Source organism: Takifugu flavidus, chromosome 6 (assembly GCF_003711565.1).
Source record: "Takifugu flavidus isolate HTHZ2018 chromosome 6, ASM371156v2, whole genome shotgun sequence".
Classification (NCBI taxonomy): domain Eukaryota; kingdom Metazoa; phylum Chordata; class Actinopteri; order Tetraodontiformes; family Tetraodontidae; genus Takifugu; species Takifugu flavidus.
Window position 1 is genome coordinate 3,923,963 of NC_079525.1, and position 15,692 is coordinate 3,939,654.

At 46.3% G+C, this 15,692-nt stretch overlaps 1 protein-coding gene and 1 long non-coding RNA gene across 2 annotated transcripts in view; one reads left to right on the plus strand and one right to left on the minus strand.

Moving 5' to 3' along the window:
* Positions 1-15,692, minus strand: part of nr3c2 (nuclear receptor subfamily 3, group C, member 2) — a 50,140-nt gene that overhangs the window by 12,656 nt on the left and 21,792 nt on the right. Inside the window, exons 3-5 of the mRNA XM_057036520.1 lie at positions 8,738-8,865; positions 3,001-3,117; positions 1,895-2,239 (exon numbers count right to left, since the gene is read on the minus strand). Of these exons, the coding sequence (XP_056892500.1) occupies positions 1,895-2,239; positions 3,001-3,117; positions 8,738-8,865 (590 nt within the window). The remainder of the gene's footprint in view (positions 1-1,894; positions 2,240-3,000; positions 3,118-8,737; positions 8,866-15,692) is intronic.
* Positions 4,365-5,014, plus strand: LOC130527785 (uncharacterized). The gene is made up of 2 exons (XR_008951118.1): positions 4,365-4,512; positions 4,691-5,014. It is a non-coding gene; the product is annotated as an uncharacterized LOC130527785 (long non-coding RNA).

Sequence of the window (15,692 nt, forward strand, 5' to 3'; positions counted from 1 at the left end):
TGTCACTGAATATTTACATCAACGGGCAGTAATGAGGAGCTAACGAGCACCTTAACAGGCATTTAATCCCAACCCGTCTGTACCTGTGTCTGTGCACACTCCGTGTTTCCCCGTCATGTGATTTATTCATGCCAATATTTGTTTGTCTGCGATAACCGCTGACGAGTGTTCACCCATTCTTGTTTTACACAAATCCCACAAGGCCTCCAGTCATTGGCATGTCGTCCACGGAGCTCCAAAAATAGAGGAGAATAGGAAACCCGCCAAACTCTCAATCAAACTTTGGCAAGAAAGTCCCGGAAAACACGGGCTGACTGAGGACACACCAGTGACTTATCATGGCTTAGGGATCATTTTAGTGAAAATGCACTCTGCCAAATGTATAATCATGAATAAACACATCGACCAATATAGAGATTTGGTGTAGCAGTGTGAATATTTTCTGCTTCTTTGGGAGGCAAATTTGGGAGCTTTTTCTGTGTTTGAACTGCAGTTACTGATTCATTTGCTATGTTAGAGGAGCAAATATTTATACAAGTGTCAGACTCTTTTTGTCAACATTAAACAAAGAATTCAATCTCAAATCCCAGAATTTCATTATTCCCCCCTCATTCTCACAAGCAAACAGGTTGTCTGTCAAAATCCACAGAAAATAGAAGCCTGACCAGTCTATTTTCAATGTGGTCCCAGTCCTCTCAATTAGCATATTAGCATATAGATGAGCATTTTTCTTCTTTTAAGTATCATATAAAGTCAGGTGTATGTTTAATATCTACAGTTGAAGTAAATGATTAAGACATGCATTTAAATATCCAAACATAATGCCTGTAGTAGCAGAAATCTGTAGGTAATTCCTTGTTTTTTTCTTTTGTATAGTGACGGTGATCAAATATGTATCAGGCCTCCTCAAAGAGCTACCGATGAGGCGTCTTCCTTCCACCGACCGGCACGTTCTATCTTTCCTAAAAACATTTGGTTTTGATGTCACTTTGAGCGTGTTGCAGGCGAAACTGAATGACACGACAGCAGGGATGTAAATGAGTTCTGTTTGCAACTCCTAATCTCGATTCTGTGAAATGGTAAAATGGGATTTTCCTCCTAATCTCATCGAAGCTTTACGGGATCATTTTAGGACCTATAATTAAAACTGCACGCCCCGGCGAAACTCGCGTCGCATTTTCAAAACGTGAAGATCAAAAGTAAAGATGTAATCATCTTCTTTAAAATCTCAGCCCATAATTACAGCACTGACTCATTTATTGTAGTATGGAAATGATCAGAGGGGACGCGTTATGGCTCCGGGAAGATTTACAGGCTACTTTGAAAACCAGCTCCAGTCAAACATGTTTTCCCTCTGTCTCAACATTTGTATGATTAAGACTGAGAAGAACCACATTTGTGGACTTTCTCTTCACTCTTTTTGCTCTGACTTTCCGTGACGTGTGATATACGGAGCCAGAGTATAGACAGTGAAGGCATCGTGTGCCCAGACGCCACTAAAATGAGCTAAAATGCCGCAAATACTTAAAAAAAAAAACTTGAAGTAATTTAGAAATGCCTGAGCATTGATCGAGAGTAACTGAGTACTTTTACTAACATTTTAGATTAAGCAATTCCTGTCTAATTTTCTGTTTTCCTGCATTTGTCAGTATTTTAGTTAACTACAGTTAACAGTTGATTTTTGGATTATTTTCAGGACCAAAGAACTGACAGCATGGACAATCTGCAAACAAGCACAATACCAGATTTAACAAGCGGAGAGGATGATGATGATGATGATGCACTTAGTGTCCAGTAATTATCTTTCATTTTGAATACATCGACTCTATCGCGGATTTTCCAACAGCCCTAAAAGTAAGATGATCCTCGGCCCGCTGCTGCGTCGGTCACTAACCTGGAAGTACTTTGGCCCACTTCACCATGCGTACCATCTGCTTTCCGGCCAGGCGGTTGAGACTGGACAGCAGGTGGTCGGTGGTGTCAGGCTGCGTGTTGTCATAACCAGAGTACACCTCTTCGGGCTCGATCAGCTCCAGAACACTGCAGATGGACGGCGGCAGAAAAGGCGTGACCACCCCAGGCCCGTGCGGGACCAGGGCGCTGGCAGGACTAGCATTCAGCTCCTTTTCAGAGGGCACGTAAGCGCCACTGACGCCACCCGTGGACGTGTGAGCATCCTTGGAGCCCGGCAGCTCGTCACTGACCGCCTTCAGCTTCCCAAGCTTCTTGGACTTCCGTGCTGGTGGAAACACAAACAGCCATCAGCAACAAAGTGGCAAAGTTGACAGTTCATAAATTCATAAATTTACAGTCATCAATCATGAGGTCTTTCCGATGAATCTATGATCTATAAACAACGTGTTGGCGCTGACATTAGCCTCCACTGGAACCTGTTAGTTCTCCCATTCACACTTGTGAGAGAGATTTTAAAAAATTATATTTAATCAATAAAAACTGCTTTTTTATAGTCGAACAGATGGTGTGTTTACGGTGCCTAGAAAAACCGTTTTTTTGCCTGTTGGATAGATGGATAGATAGATAGATAATGCCCCTGAGAACTGCACGTGTTCCTAGAAAGAATCACGTGTGTTCTTGGAAGACTCGATGGTTCAAGGAGACATTAGGTTAACTGTTGCTGTGGGGGCTCCTGCAAAGCTGCAATTATGTTGCTTAAAGGCTCGTCTCTCCCACAGCCCCGAAACATGCACGTCAGGTTGATTTAGGGTGCTAAATTACAACACGTTATGTTGTAATTTTACAGTAACCTGAGTGTGCGACCTTGAGCTAGCATCATAAAGCTAATTGGAAACCTTCCGGAGATGCTTTGCGAACACACAGGCCGGTGACTCAGCATCCTTTGGCCTCCGGAGACCAGATCCAGGCCGACCCGCATCCATCCAGGCTTGTAAGCAGAGCGAAGTTGACTCAAATGTCACATCTGAGACACATGGCAGGGCAAATCTGCAATGTGGTGATTTCGGCACAGGGGCGGGCGCTCACCTCCCAGGTTCATCCCGGCCTGGAAACACTTCCGTACTCGGCACGCCGGACAGTTTTTCCTGCGGATCTTGTCGATGATGCAGTCGTTCCTCCCGGCGCACAGGTAGTTGTGCTGACCTACAGAGAGGCAGCGGAGGCGAATCAGACGTGCAGCCGTGCGCGGCGAACAAAAAGAACAATAAACCCAACATGTATAAGCAAGAACATGTGCATGCATTTGATGACTGTACACGTGACTGTCCTGCAGCGGCACTTCTAATGTAGGTCATCATGGAAAAACTGGGAAATCTACGACCCCGCTGAGGCCCAATCGCTGCGAAAACGACTAGAATTGTGATTACTCTGCTCTTACTTCCTGCAAAGCATGACTAATGGTGTATTTTACAGTATATGTCATGAGAGCATTAATATTGAGCGGGGCCAGGACACTGGCTGCAGTCGGACTATTCCTGACAGTGATGCTAACATGGCGAGAATCCCTCCTGCCTACTGCCTAGCCCTCAGCTAAACCCAATGATCTCCCGTTTCGGAGCGCTTCCTTCCGCTCCACTAGTTCTTCACTGTACAGCTCCTCTCCTCCTACACTCTTCTGCGCTTCTACGCCTGCGCCCCCCCCCCTTTCTTTTTCCACACGTCCGCCAGCTTCAGAGCTCCGTACGCCCACACACAGGCAGGCTCAGGCTCAAGAACACGTACGGCCATTCACTCCCTCACTCCCAGGCGCGCACACACATGCATATACAGTACACATGGCCAAAGCTGCTCCAGTTGGCAGTTATTAAAAAAAAATAAAAAAAATCTAATGTTATATCTGCTTTCACCAAAGCGCGGACATAGAAATGACTACACAAGCCAGATGGAGCAGCACAACGTTGAGTATTGACCTGATAACCTCCAACATGGATCATTTCGGTGTCGAAATTGCACGTACATGTCAACGTGCGCACACAGGCACGTGCGTGCGCATCAACAGTCGGCTCTCACTGACGATTCCGGCCTCGGCTCGTGCTTTCCCTGGCGCCGTTTCCCTCGAACGTGTAGATTCTGTGCATTGGCTCTCCAGCACCGAATGTGTGCTTGTGTGTAGGACTGAGCAGAAGTTGTGTTCTGATCTAGCGGGGAGTAGTGCGCAGTGTGTCTGCCTGGCTGCTGCCAAAAGCCAAGGAACCGAGCTGCAGGAGGAGAGGCAGCAGCTGTAGCCCCACCACTATTTCTGGCTAAATCACATGACTCTTACATAAGCCCATTTTTCTTGCTCTAAAAAACAGTAAACTGCGACACAGGAAATGCAACGCAGCCATCCCCCTTTCCCTGCCCCCCCTCGAGCACACACACACACACACACACACACACACACACACACACACTTACGCTTGGATAGGCTGGACCAAATGGCGATTCTGAAAACTCTGGAGCCTTACTGTCAACTGTTTCCCTCATTTCTGCGAATCTTGTTAATGATGGCTGTGAGAAAAATAGACGAGACAAGCCAGGCAAAGTCCAAGCTCACTGGTGTGTATGAAGCTGTTTATTTAGTGCGCGCACTGGCGCGGCCCAGCGCAGCACGTTTACCTCCAAATATCTGCATCTGCTTATCAGCAGGGCAGACGGGGAATGTTACTTTCACTCTTTATACGCCCGCCTCATTATTGTAGAAAAATCTGAGCAAACTATTATCATGAAATTCCAGATTTCTTCCTGTGCTCTGTCAGCATTCTGCGTGCAATGGAAGCTAGCTGCGTCTGCTCCCCACCGATGATGAAATTCTGGCGCAGAACAGCAGAGTTGTCTGTCAACTCCTGCACACGTCAGTCATGGGGGCACTCATGAGTAAGGGAAATGCTCCTTCACGGAGACTCCGCTTACATCAGACCGGTCCCTCCGACGGCGTTCCCGTCACCGGCGCGGCGACTGTACGGCTGCTCTTCAGACCATAAAGAAACCAGGCTGACAGAGAAACCTCAAGTTTGCAGGAGTGAGGCGTCCCACCACAAAATAAAAAATCAAACTGCAACCCCTGAAGTCATTTCATGATCGGTGCGTCATTAATATTTACTAACGGTCGTGGTAAATCCTCTCTGCTCCGAACAGAAGCTGTTATGGTGTTTACTAATGTTTCTGGTGCCATAATATTCTTCCACATATCTTAATTTTCCTCTGCATTTCCTTCTCACAGATATCTAATAACCATCTGCTGTTTGCTACGCTGATGCATTAAGCCATTGTTCAGGGCTCAATATGGCATCTAAATGTGTTCAGCATCCAACGGCGGAGAGTTTTTATGGAGTCGGGAAAGAAAAAAAAAACCAGACCGCAGCAAAAATGGAAACTTGCTTCCAAAATTTTGCAGCTCTACTGTTACAACAGAGAAACTCGCTCCCGTGATAACACACATTAACGTATCAATCACTAGTGAATGCACCACAAATGGACGGTGATTAACCGCTTTAACACAAAGGGTGTAATCCGACCACCGAACTGGATCTTTGTGCCCTGATACCAAAGAACAAAGGCCGGAGGAGCAGCTTGTGCAGCAGGTCCTCTCATTTCCGCAAGTGAGTCACCAGACCTGTAGGTCGGCGGGGGGCAGCGCCACAACGCCGCGCACATGCAGGATGTGCGAGCTGAAAGGACGTTAACGTGACCGCGATGCTGTGTGACGATGACGCATCGCAGCGGTGAAGCCGTCCATCAACTGTCGCGGAAGATGATTGAAACGAGCAGGAAAAAACACCTCCGAAAAAGAAACCAGGCCGAATTTCACAGGCCCTCCTGCCTTAATGCCAATTAGCAATGTGGGTCATGCACACGCGGCAGGCTTTTCAGATTACATTTCTACCTGCAGCACTCCTGGAACCGCCTCCTGCTTACATAGAAGCGAGTGCACGCGCACGCTGGAAGTTAGCACCTGCGCTTGGTGTAAAGTCACGCCAATAAATCACACAGTGTTTTGCAGCGTTATGTGAACAAACAGGGCTCGCGATGTGTAAATGAAATATCCGATCGCAGGAACCCAAATGTGAGACACGTGAGAGCGCAGCGCTGGTGGATCCAGCATGTTACATGAGCCCCCTGCGCACAATCTAAAGCATTCACTGGCGCAGGAGGCCAGAAACTCCTCCGTCCCCTCAGCCTGGAGCCGCCAAAGCTCTGATTGGACCGCAAGGTTGTCAGTCAACGGGGAAGCGGTGCGGGACGTGTTCTCAGATGACCTCTCTCTCAGAGGCGGTACCAAAAAAAAAAAAAGGGTTCTCGGATTGACACCAGCGCCGCGGTAACCCAGTCGGGCTGCAGAACAGTACGAGGCCATAACAAGGTTGATTCATGCCCGCGAGTTCAGAAAGAGGAGGGCAAAAACAGCAAGCGAGCGAAGAAGGCCAAGCATTATTAAAAAGAGCAGACATGCCAAGCCACTGATGACATGCGAGTAATAAGCTAGCACTCAGTTCTTCAAACGCGCTCAACACGGAGCCGTTTATTGAGAACAGCTGTCTCGAATCAACAAGCTGGCCTTTAGTAAAGTGGGTAGGGGAGAGAAACACATAATACTGCACTCAGCTATTTCCACATTTGACTCGCGCTGATAATGAATTCTACAAAGTGCTGCTCGGTGTCAGAGGGCATCTTTCCCACGGCGCCGGATCAGGATTTCTATTGAAGACTCCTCAAATGTTCAACACCACTGTCTAGTCTGGAAGGACGTTCGCTCACAACAGCTCAATAAACGGCAGCGATACAACCGGGGTACGTGCACGAAAAAATAGAACAGATTCCTGATGCTCAAAACTTCCAGTCCTCTATATTCTGCTGCGAACTTCAGTTGTTCTGCAGGCCCTGAAAGCGTATGGACGAGGATTACAGCCACCATCAGGCTTTTTATATACTCGGAAATGCTTCAAAAAATTCCAATCCACCTCTTTTTAAAATGTCAAAACGTCCTTCAGTTATTGTTGAATTTTACTAAAGAATCACTCATAATTCACTTTTCTTTTATAGGAGGGTGAAAAAAAAAGTCTCCTTCACTGTGCAAGTCTGCTGAATGTGAGAATCTGGGGAATGTTCAGCCTGAGACATTTGGCTAAACTAGTTTGTGCTGTAAGTGAACAGTAATGAGCCACAAATAATCCCAAACTTTACGTAATTCCGGTGACGGAAAACAAAGATGCATCGTGTGAATAAAGTGCCCAGAGTAGGGCAAACTCATCAAATTTGTCAATGACCTCAGAATGTTAACTAGCTGTGGAGTAAAGGGCCGTTACTGGTCTAATGAGCTGCAGCTTATCAAAAAAGTTGCCCCCCGAGACTGACAGTGCCAAAAGGAATTAGGCACAGGCTGGATTATTGTCTTTCCACAGATGCCCGCGCTCTTCTCCTCTCTCGAAGTTTTTTTTTGTCAACTTTGAGGGAGGAGGAGGAGGAGAAAGAGGAGGAAATCCTGGAGACGGAGGAGAAAAAAATTGGGCGCTGACTGCTGACGCATCACTTTCCTCGCGCTCTCGCCGCTCCTCCGTAACTCTCGCATCTCTTTACCTCCGTCTGGCTTTTCTTCGGTCCCCCCCTCCTCCATCGGATGGATCCATTTCACTGTCATCTGTCGCTCTTTAAAAATCTCCTCCTCGTCCCTCCCCGCCCTCTATTTCTACCTCAGCAGGAATAATGGCGGGGTCAAGTGAGGTACCGGCTCATTGGCGCATCACATGGGTGCCCTCGGCCCCCATCACATCCCTCCGTGTTATAGGTTAGCATTCTCTGGCTTTTTAGCTCGTTAACACTCTGGAGCTGAAGGTGTAAATCTATTCTGTAATAATTTAAAAAGTGAGATCTCATTTTTAAAGTGCAAGCATGCAAGTCTTTCAGGAAACCACCTCACTAAAATATCCCAGTAACCACATCCAGGATCTTAAATCTGACTCAGTGATACAGCCTGCAGAGCCTTAGCATGACTAAATAGCTAGCCACATTAGCAAAAAGCTACACCATTAACGTCGTCATTTTATTACCCACTTTGTTTGCTACCATAGCAACTGCCAGGCACTTGCTAAAAATAGGCTAAAACAGACTGTGATATGTACTTTATGCTTTAAAGTACGTCTTGCTAACTCATATCAGTATCATCCAGCCTTTCAGAAGATGTGATAAATGCTTGAGACCCATAAAGATATTTCAAATTAAGAGCGCCAACCCAACCCAGTGCCCACAGGGCTTTAACCCATAAAGGTCAGCGCTCCCCTGAAGCTCGATGACCTCAGACACACTACTTCAGATCTCTGCAACAAAATGTGTAAAGATTAACACATTGAGGGATGATTGCGCTCAAAGAGAGCGCAGCCCCTTTAACCATGTGGCGCCCCCATCATGAGGTTGGTCAGGTAAACACCTGAAGGGCCCGATGGCTGCCTCACCCACACATCTGCTCCCTTTTTCCTGACCTGAACTGCTTCTTTGAGGTGTGTGTTTTCAAACACTCATCTTAATGAGTTAGGTCAATGCCTCAGGAAACTGGCACCAAATGAAAAGCGCATTATGGCAGCTTTTGATTTTCCCCAAGCTAAATATAACTTCAAAGAAAATTTACTTATGAGTGGCCTTTTAATCTGCTCTTAAGACGTAACGTTTTCACGAACTTCGCAGTCAATTGGATTGTGGTTTTTTTTTCACTTTGTGTGTACTGACGTGTTTATTTCCAATAGTAGCTGCGTTTATGTGTCGCGTTCTGTGGCCCGAGCCCACGCCGTACCTTCCACAGCTCTTTTGAAGAAGACTTTGCAGCTTCCACACGTCACGACGCCGTAATGGCACCCCGATGCTTCGTCTCCACAGACCAGGCACACTTTGGCCGTGGAGGTCGGCTGTCTCAGCGGCGAGCTGAAAAGAGACACAAACGCAAAAAATTGAAATCAGGGGAAGAGTTCAGTGTCTTTCCCGACCGTAGTCCACATTGTGAAACATTCTCGGCTTTTACAAGGTACAAAAACAGCGGCGGCACCATGTGGGCACTCGTAAAGATGTCCGCCAAGACAGCAAAGCAAAGGTTTTAAAGTCGACTGATTTATGGCCGACAAAGACGACAATGACACAATCAAGGAGTTGATCTCAATCAAGACCCGGAGCAGGTTGTCAAATTAAAGAAGGGCGGACGAAAATAAGAGCATAAACTTGCAGTGTAGATTGTGCAAATGTCTCCAGGTCAATAGAACAGGAAGTGAGAAGACTGTGACAGGTTTTTGTTATTTACTCTGAGCCAACCAACGGGCGGCAGGATTGATGGCGGTCTGCTGCGGCTCTTCCTGATCCAAAGCATTGTTTACTCTGGCATCATTTGCTGCTTTCACTGCTGACTGATTTCTGCAATTTCCTGACCATTAAAGGCAGGGATGTAAAGCGTGTTCCTACTGATGTAGTGCTAAATGGGGGCATCAGTTATCAGACGCAGTAGGTGTCACAGCCAATAGATGAGGTCTGTCCAGGCTCACAGAGGTATTATCCAAGCGCTTTATTACAGCCTGTACAGAAGTAAAGAGTGAAAGAAAACTTGGGCTGAGAGATAAAACCTGTAACGACGGTATAGCTGAATTCATATCAGCTTTAAAATGATAAAATTATGGCTTTTGAGGACTATAGTTGGGGTATAAGCATATAAAGATGCATCATTTGTATGTCTGTGCATGTTATTTCAGCCAGGTTTGTAGAAATGTCATTAATAAATCAGTCAATTACATAAATAAGCTTCATTATACCAAAGACATCAAAAGAACTTCTTCTATGAAGTAAAAGTTTTAACTAATAACTGCATTTATTATAAATACAGATGGAATAACCAGAGGATTTAAGGGATTGTGAAATTTGGGTGGAAGAAGGCCACTTATCTCCAGCCTGGTCTAGATGGGTCATGTGACCACCCTGGTGATAAAGGTGGGGTTACAACAGACACACAAAAGGATGCTGTGATTAAACACAGTACAGTGACCTCTGCAGTGACCTCTGCAGTGACCTCTACAGTGACCTCTACTAATATTTCAAGTCTTTTCCCTCATTCAGAGGACCATCCATCATCCATCCATCATCCATCCATCATCCATCCATCCATCCATCCATCCATCATCCATCCATCCATCCATCCATCATCCATCATCCATCATCCATCCATCATCCATCCATCATCCATCCATCATCCATCCATCATCCATCCATCCATCATCCATCCATCCATCCATCCATCCATCCATCCATCATCCTGTCACTCACACCTAAGGTCAGCTGAAATGTGCCACTTCACCTCCCACATGATGCATGTCTACTGTAGGAGCACCCATAGAAAACATCACAGACACGGGGAGAACATGCAAACTCCCTGGCCCCCAGAACCCCCCCGGCCCCCAGGGCATTGAACCCAGAACCTCCTTCCTGTGAGGCAACAGTGCCGATTACTGCCTGGGGACATTCCAATCAGGCACAACGTGTAATAACATAATGATAAAGGATACTATTAGGACACGCAGCACACGGATGCTGCTGCGCGGGGCACAAACACACAGAGGCTCACTAAAAAAGTATCATTTTTGACAAAACATTTCTTGCATAATCATACTCACACCCACTGGACGCACAAAGCACCTAACATGTAGATGGGTACAGAGACAGAACACCTTGTATCAAAACATTAAAAGTGGCCTCAGCTTCTCTCTCCCATTTCAATCAATAGCATGCAAGGTGATTGTCTGGTTAACATTCTCCTTACATCCTTCATCAAACCAGCTGCCAAGCTCTCTCCTGCTCTCTCTCCCTCTCTCTGCCTCTGCCTCGCTCTCCCTCTCTCATGCACGCTCATTTCCTCCAGGGGACTAACTGGAAAGGGGTACAGCGGCAGCACACTCAGATACAATCAGCGCCGCTGATCTAATTCCCTCTTGTCCATCTACACACACATTCAATTTGTTGGGACGCTTCGAGGAGTCTCTGGTGAGGTGTTTGTCTGACTGGATCATTCTGGCACCGGGCCCCCGTGGTCTCAGCTAATGTGAGCTTGAGTGTGTGCACGCACAAATCCCCACAGAGGCATGTTTTTTGGCATATTAAACCGGCGACTATTCCCCCATACATTGGCCTTTTTGCATTAGAAATCCTCGCAGCCCTGGAAGAACATAAAAATATGAGCGTAGTGGTAGGCCTTTAATCAGGCTGCATATTAAAACCTCGCTTCTGTGTGCCAGCTCGCCTGCCAGCCGGTCCAGCAACAAGGTGACTTCCCCTCCCTCAGAGAAGTATATAGGTCATTCACTCTCTCTGCTTATGAAACCAGAGCAGACAGATCGGGCTGCAGTGACTGTGCACCGTTGCCTGCCAGTAGCCCAAAACTCAACACAGGCTATCAGACAGCCCCAAATTGGGCTTATTTTAGCCTACTGTTTGCCTGCATGAAAGGGTGGTATTGAAAAGTAATAGAAACGTGTCTCTATAACTGAAGAGGATGTGAAAAAAAAAAATAGGGGCATCCAATACAAAAAAGAATCAAAACTGGGACGTGGCACTTTAATGGTGTGTGCCTGTGACCGCAAGTCTACAGGGACACACCAAATGAATTTCCCTTTTGTTTGGCTTGTCATTTCAATGGCTTAAAATATTCTGAGGTTGCAATTTGTGTGCCAGACTAAAATAATGACGTGTCCCTGTGACCAACATTCTGTCCAGGCTGGAAGTTTGAATGGCTAATACCTGTGCACAGATGCTCCAGTCACCCTGCATGACCGAAGGAAAACAAGAAGTCAGTCTGCAGTAACATATTTCAGAAGATATTAAGGGTGACGAGATGCTATGCATTAAACATTAGATCTATTTCTGCTGTCTCCCTGTAGATGGCGCTTTACCACCCTTGTCAAGAGATGGCTGTAGTTTCAAAGTAGCCTCTCTGTCTCTGACTGATGACTGTGCAGTCCGATGCTTTGGAATATTAAGTTTCACTTTGGCTTCTACCTTCAACTGTGTTGAGATTCCTGCCTACAAGTCGCCCAACTGGTTCCTGAGGCACCGGTGGGATTTAGAGATGACACAGAGACCCCGACTGCTGATGTTGACCAACTAGTTGCGTCATAACGAGTAAAAACATGGCCCGACTCTGATTTTTCAGGGCTGAAAACTCAGCAGCATGCTGTGTGACCCACCAAAAAGCACAATGATAAATAGCCCTGCTGATGTCGTGTGTGCACGCTGGGAATGGGACTTTAATGTTGACCCCTGTCTTTTCTATTTCTGGTGCAGTCTCCACTAACTGAATGGCGCTGACTGCTGGGATCAAAGGTCTCATTCTTTGCTCCAGTTGTTGGTTTTTTCCCCTTTTCCTACAGAAACCCCGGGGGCAGTGGATTCATTGTTTTCATCCTTTCATCTTAACACAAAAAACTAACAACTGCTGCTTATTTCCAGTGAGGATACAGATGAGTGGGAGAGCACAGAGTTGGTTCCTCCAGAAATTCAGATCTCTTGCCCCCTTCCTTGTTGTAAAGCTAATAACCTGTCAAAAGAAGACAAATACAGGAGGTCGAAGTGGTTCCACTTTGCCGATTAAATTGTGTGAGGAGGAAACCATGGGACAGATGTTCGGGATCAATTTGGCTTCATGCTGTTTTACAAGTAATTTGGATGTCACACTGGGAGCATTCTCCAAATGGTTCAAATATCTCCACCCTCTTTCAGCTGCGGATGGAACGCTAAGAGTAGCGAGGATGGCCAAAGATTCACTGGGATATGGATATTGCACATAATAATCGCAACGGGGACGGGAAAGGGGGCCACAATGGGTCACGAGCAACCCGAGCACCGCCAGCACAGTGAGCTGGGAAAAAGTTGGAGATGCGGGGAAGGTCAGTGACTGCAGTGAGGGTGAGTTTGTGGAGGTAGCATCGCTATCTATAAAAAAAATCAGACATGACAGGGTGGTATGTGGGACAACACAAGGATCCACGTGGCTTGAATGAACTCAGTGGCCCTATTAAGTACATTAGCATGACAGAGTCAGTAAACAACATCATGCAGGCCCATAACAAACTTCTGCATGTTCTTCTCTGCATCTATGATTATGTGCAGGCATTTAACCCTGCAAAGCCGAGCCTGTGTGTGTGTGTGCGTGCGTGTGTGTGTGTGTGTGTATGTGAGAGAGAGAGACAGATACGCTGTCTGGCTCTTTCTAGAGCCTGTTATCTGAGGGTTAGTTCAGACAAGTATTGCTGCTTTCCTGAACTGGCCTCTCATGAAAGAGAAGCATCCTTGACTCCTTGGGTTGAAAAAAAGTCCTTCTATAGTACAGTACCTCTCTACGGTCTGGCCTACAGTGTTTATATAATACACACCCTGGCAACCTTTCTAAACCCATTGAGAGGTTATTTATGTAACACATAACTTGGCATGGTATAAAGGTAAAGGTGGCTTAGTTTAAACAAGTCAACAGAGCGCTACAGGAAGACAAAGAAGACAAAATGGCTTACATAATGAGCAGACAGTATAAACATTAGGCTAACACCCACTCATCGCCTCTCAAAGGGAACGAGGTCATGCAGGTAGCGTTGGAGAGCCACCAGGGATTTATTTTTGCCTGTGAAGGTGACCCAGGCGCTGGGCAGAGAACCCAAGCGTGCAGAAGTGTGAGATTTCGTTTCTCTCGTGCTTGTGTTACACCAGTGTTAAAATAAATAAAGTGGCAGCTCTCCCTTTTTCTTTCCCTTTTTGCAAAAAACTTTTTTTTTTTTTCCATTTCCAGCAAAGACGCTCAGGAGAAAGACTTGCAATATGAAAAAGTTTGGCAATTTCGCTATCGAAACTGCAGTTCACAGCAAAGATGGCAAATTCGCTGTCTGATGGAATCTGGTATCCCGGCTGTGCTTTGCATTCCAAGCTGTTGTGTTGTCTCCCCTCCAAGCTTATGCCTACAAACTTCGAGTGACCTTCCCCGCAGCAGCGTTTCATGCCTGTCTTTCTTCTTTAAAAAAAAGAAAAAAAAGAAAAGCGACTGTTTTGAGCGTAAACATGTTGCCACAATGTGCACGCGCATGCACGGACACGCGGCAGGTTCATAAAGGCGACATTTTGAAGCAGATTACAGTATCAGGCTGATCTTACAACACTCTGCAAGTCTGAAGCTGCACCGCACCTCCATTAGAAAAGAGGGAAAAACAGCCGTTCAAATTTCACCTTTGCACCAGGATTCATCGAGGCGGTGAGACTTAAGGAGTGTAACTCACCTACTTTTAACTCCCCGAACCTGTTTGACCCTTTTAACATCGTGCCCCCACTGTCAAATATGAATGACATTAAACACCTGTGGTATTTAGAACTGGTTTCCACAAGAATCTGCTGGCAGGGGTGGCGGGAGGGTTCATCCTCACCGTGCTTTTCAAAGGCAAACTCACGCATCCTTGACCTTTTCTCACAATTAAAAGGAGGGGGGGGCTGATTTGCTAAATGAATTAGGACAGGCAACTCTACTGTCTTGCTAGTTGTGTGTGCAAGTAGAGTGCACACACAAATGAGCATTGTGGCCCGGGATCTCAATTGGAAAGCTTGTCGCCCGTTTAGTAAGTTGAAGGGAACTTTGCGATGTGTATCTGCAGCATCTGAACAGACTGTTTGTCGAACCGTGCAGAAACAGACTTCCCACCTCTCTGCAGTTAAACACAAAACAGAAGCCCAGGGCTGATGGAGGAATTGAGACCGGCCCACTGTCTGTCTTGCAGGACGTACTTAAACTGTATATTATGTGTACCACTGTCTGCCTGCTGTAGCGCAAACACATACCCAATAAAACATAGTCCAGCTATATTAAAACTGTGCTAGTGTATAAACAGTTCCTTTATAGTTTATGGGGTCAAAACACCCTCGAGTTATTTTTGTCCGTGTGCGGTGCTCAAGTTCATTTGCACACAAAGCCAGGGCTCTACCAAATCATCTCAGGGGAACCAGAAACCTGAATTTCAACAAAGCTTTAGAAACACTGCACAGCAGAAGTGGACGAGGTATTAAGCAGCTGTGGAACGACCGTGTAACGTCAACATATTTCAAGACAGAAAAGCACAAATCTCGCCCCGACTGTTAAAAAGTCATCCGCGTGAAAACAATCCTGCTATTCATCCGCGGCTCGGTTTTTGGCCCCAACAAATCTCCCGAAATCCCGCACCGCTCCTCTGATCGACTGCGACAAAAGAGTCTTTGCTGCCTGGCAGAAGTTTGGGTCCTCATGTGGTCCTCACACTGATCGGCCACCAAAGTTTCCGTTTATAACGTGCTCCCGAGCTGCACGGCTGATTTCAGAGGCCGCTAAGATCCCGATTACGCCCGGGTGTGTAGCTGTGTGTAGATGTAGGTGTGCATGTGAACTTAAATACTAAAATTAAAGAAATAAAACACATTCAAGGCCCAAAACAATTGCTCAGTGAATTGACCCATAATTCCCTTTTGAACATAAACCTTCATGATCACAACTAAAACAAGCATGCCGGGGGCTTCAATCTAACTAAATATACATAAAGATGTCTGTTTTCAGCACTTTTGTTAAAGCACGGTTCGAAAACCAGCCCGCTCAAGCTCACTGCCACGAACAAAAACACAAGTGGACCCCTTGTAAGCTCCACAGATAAAGCTGGTTTTGGTCTGGACCCGGATCCTTTGATGCCAGTGGCACAGCTGAACTCTGGACCTGACCTCCC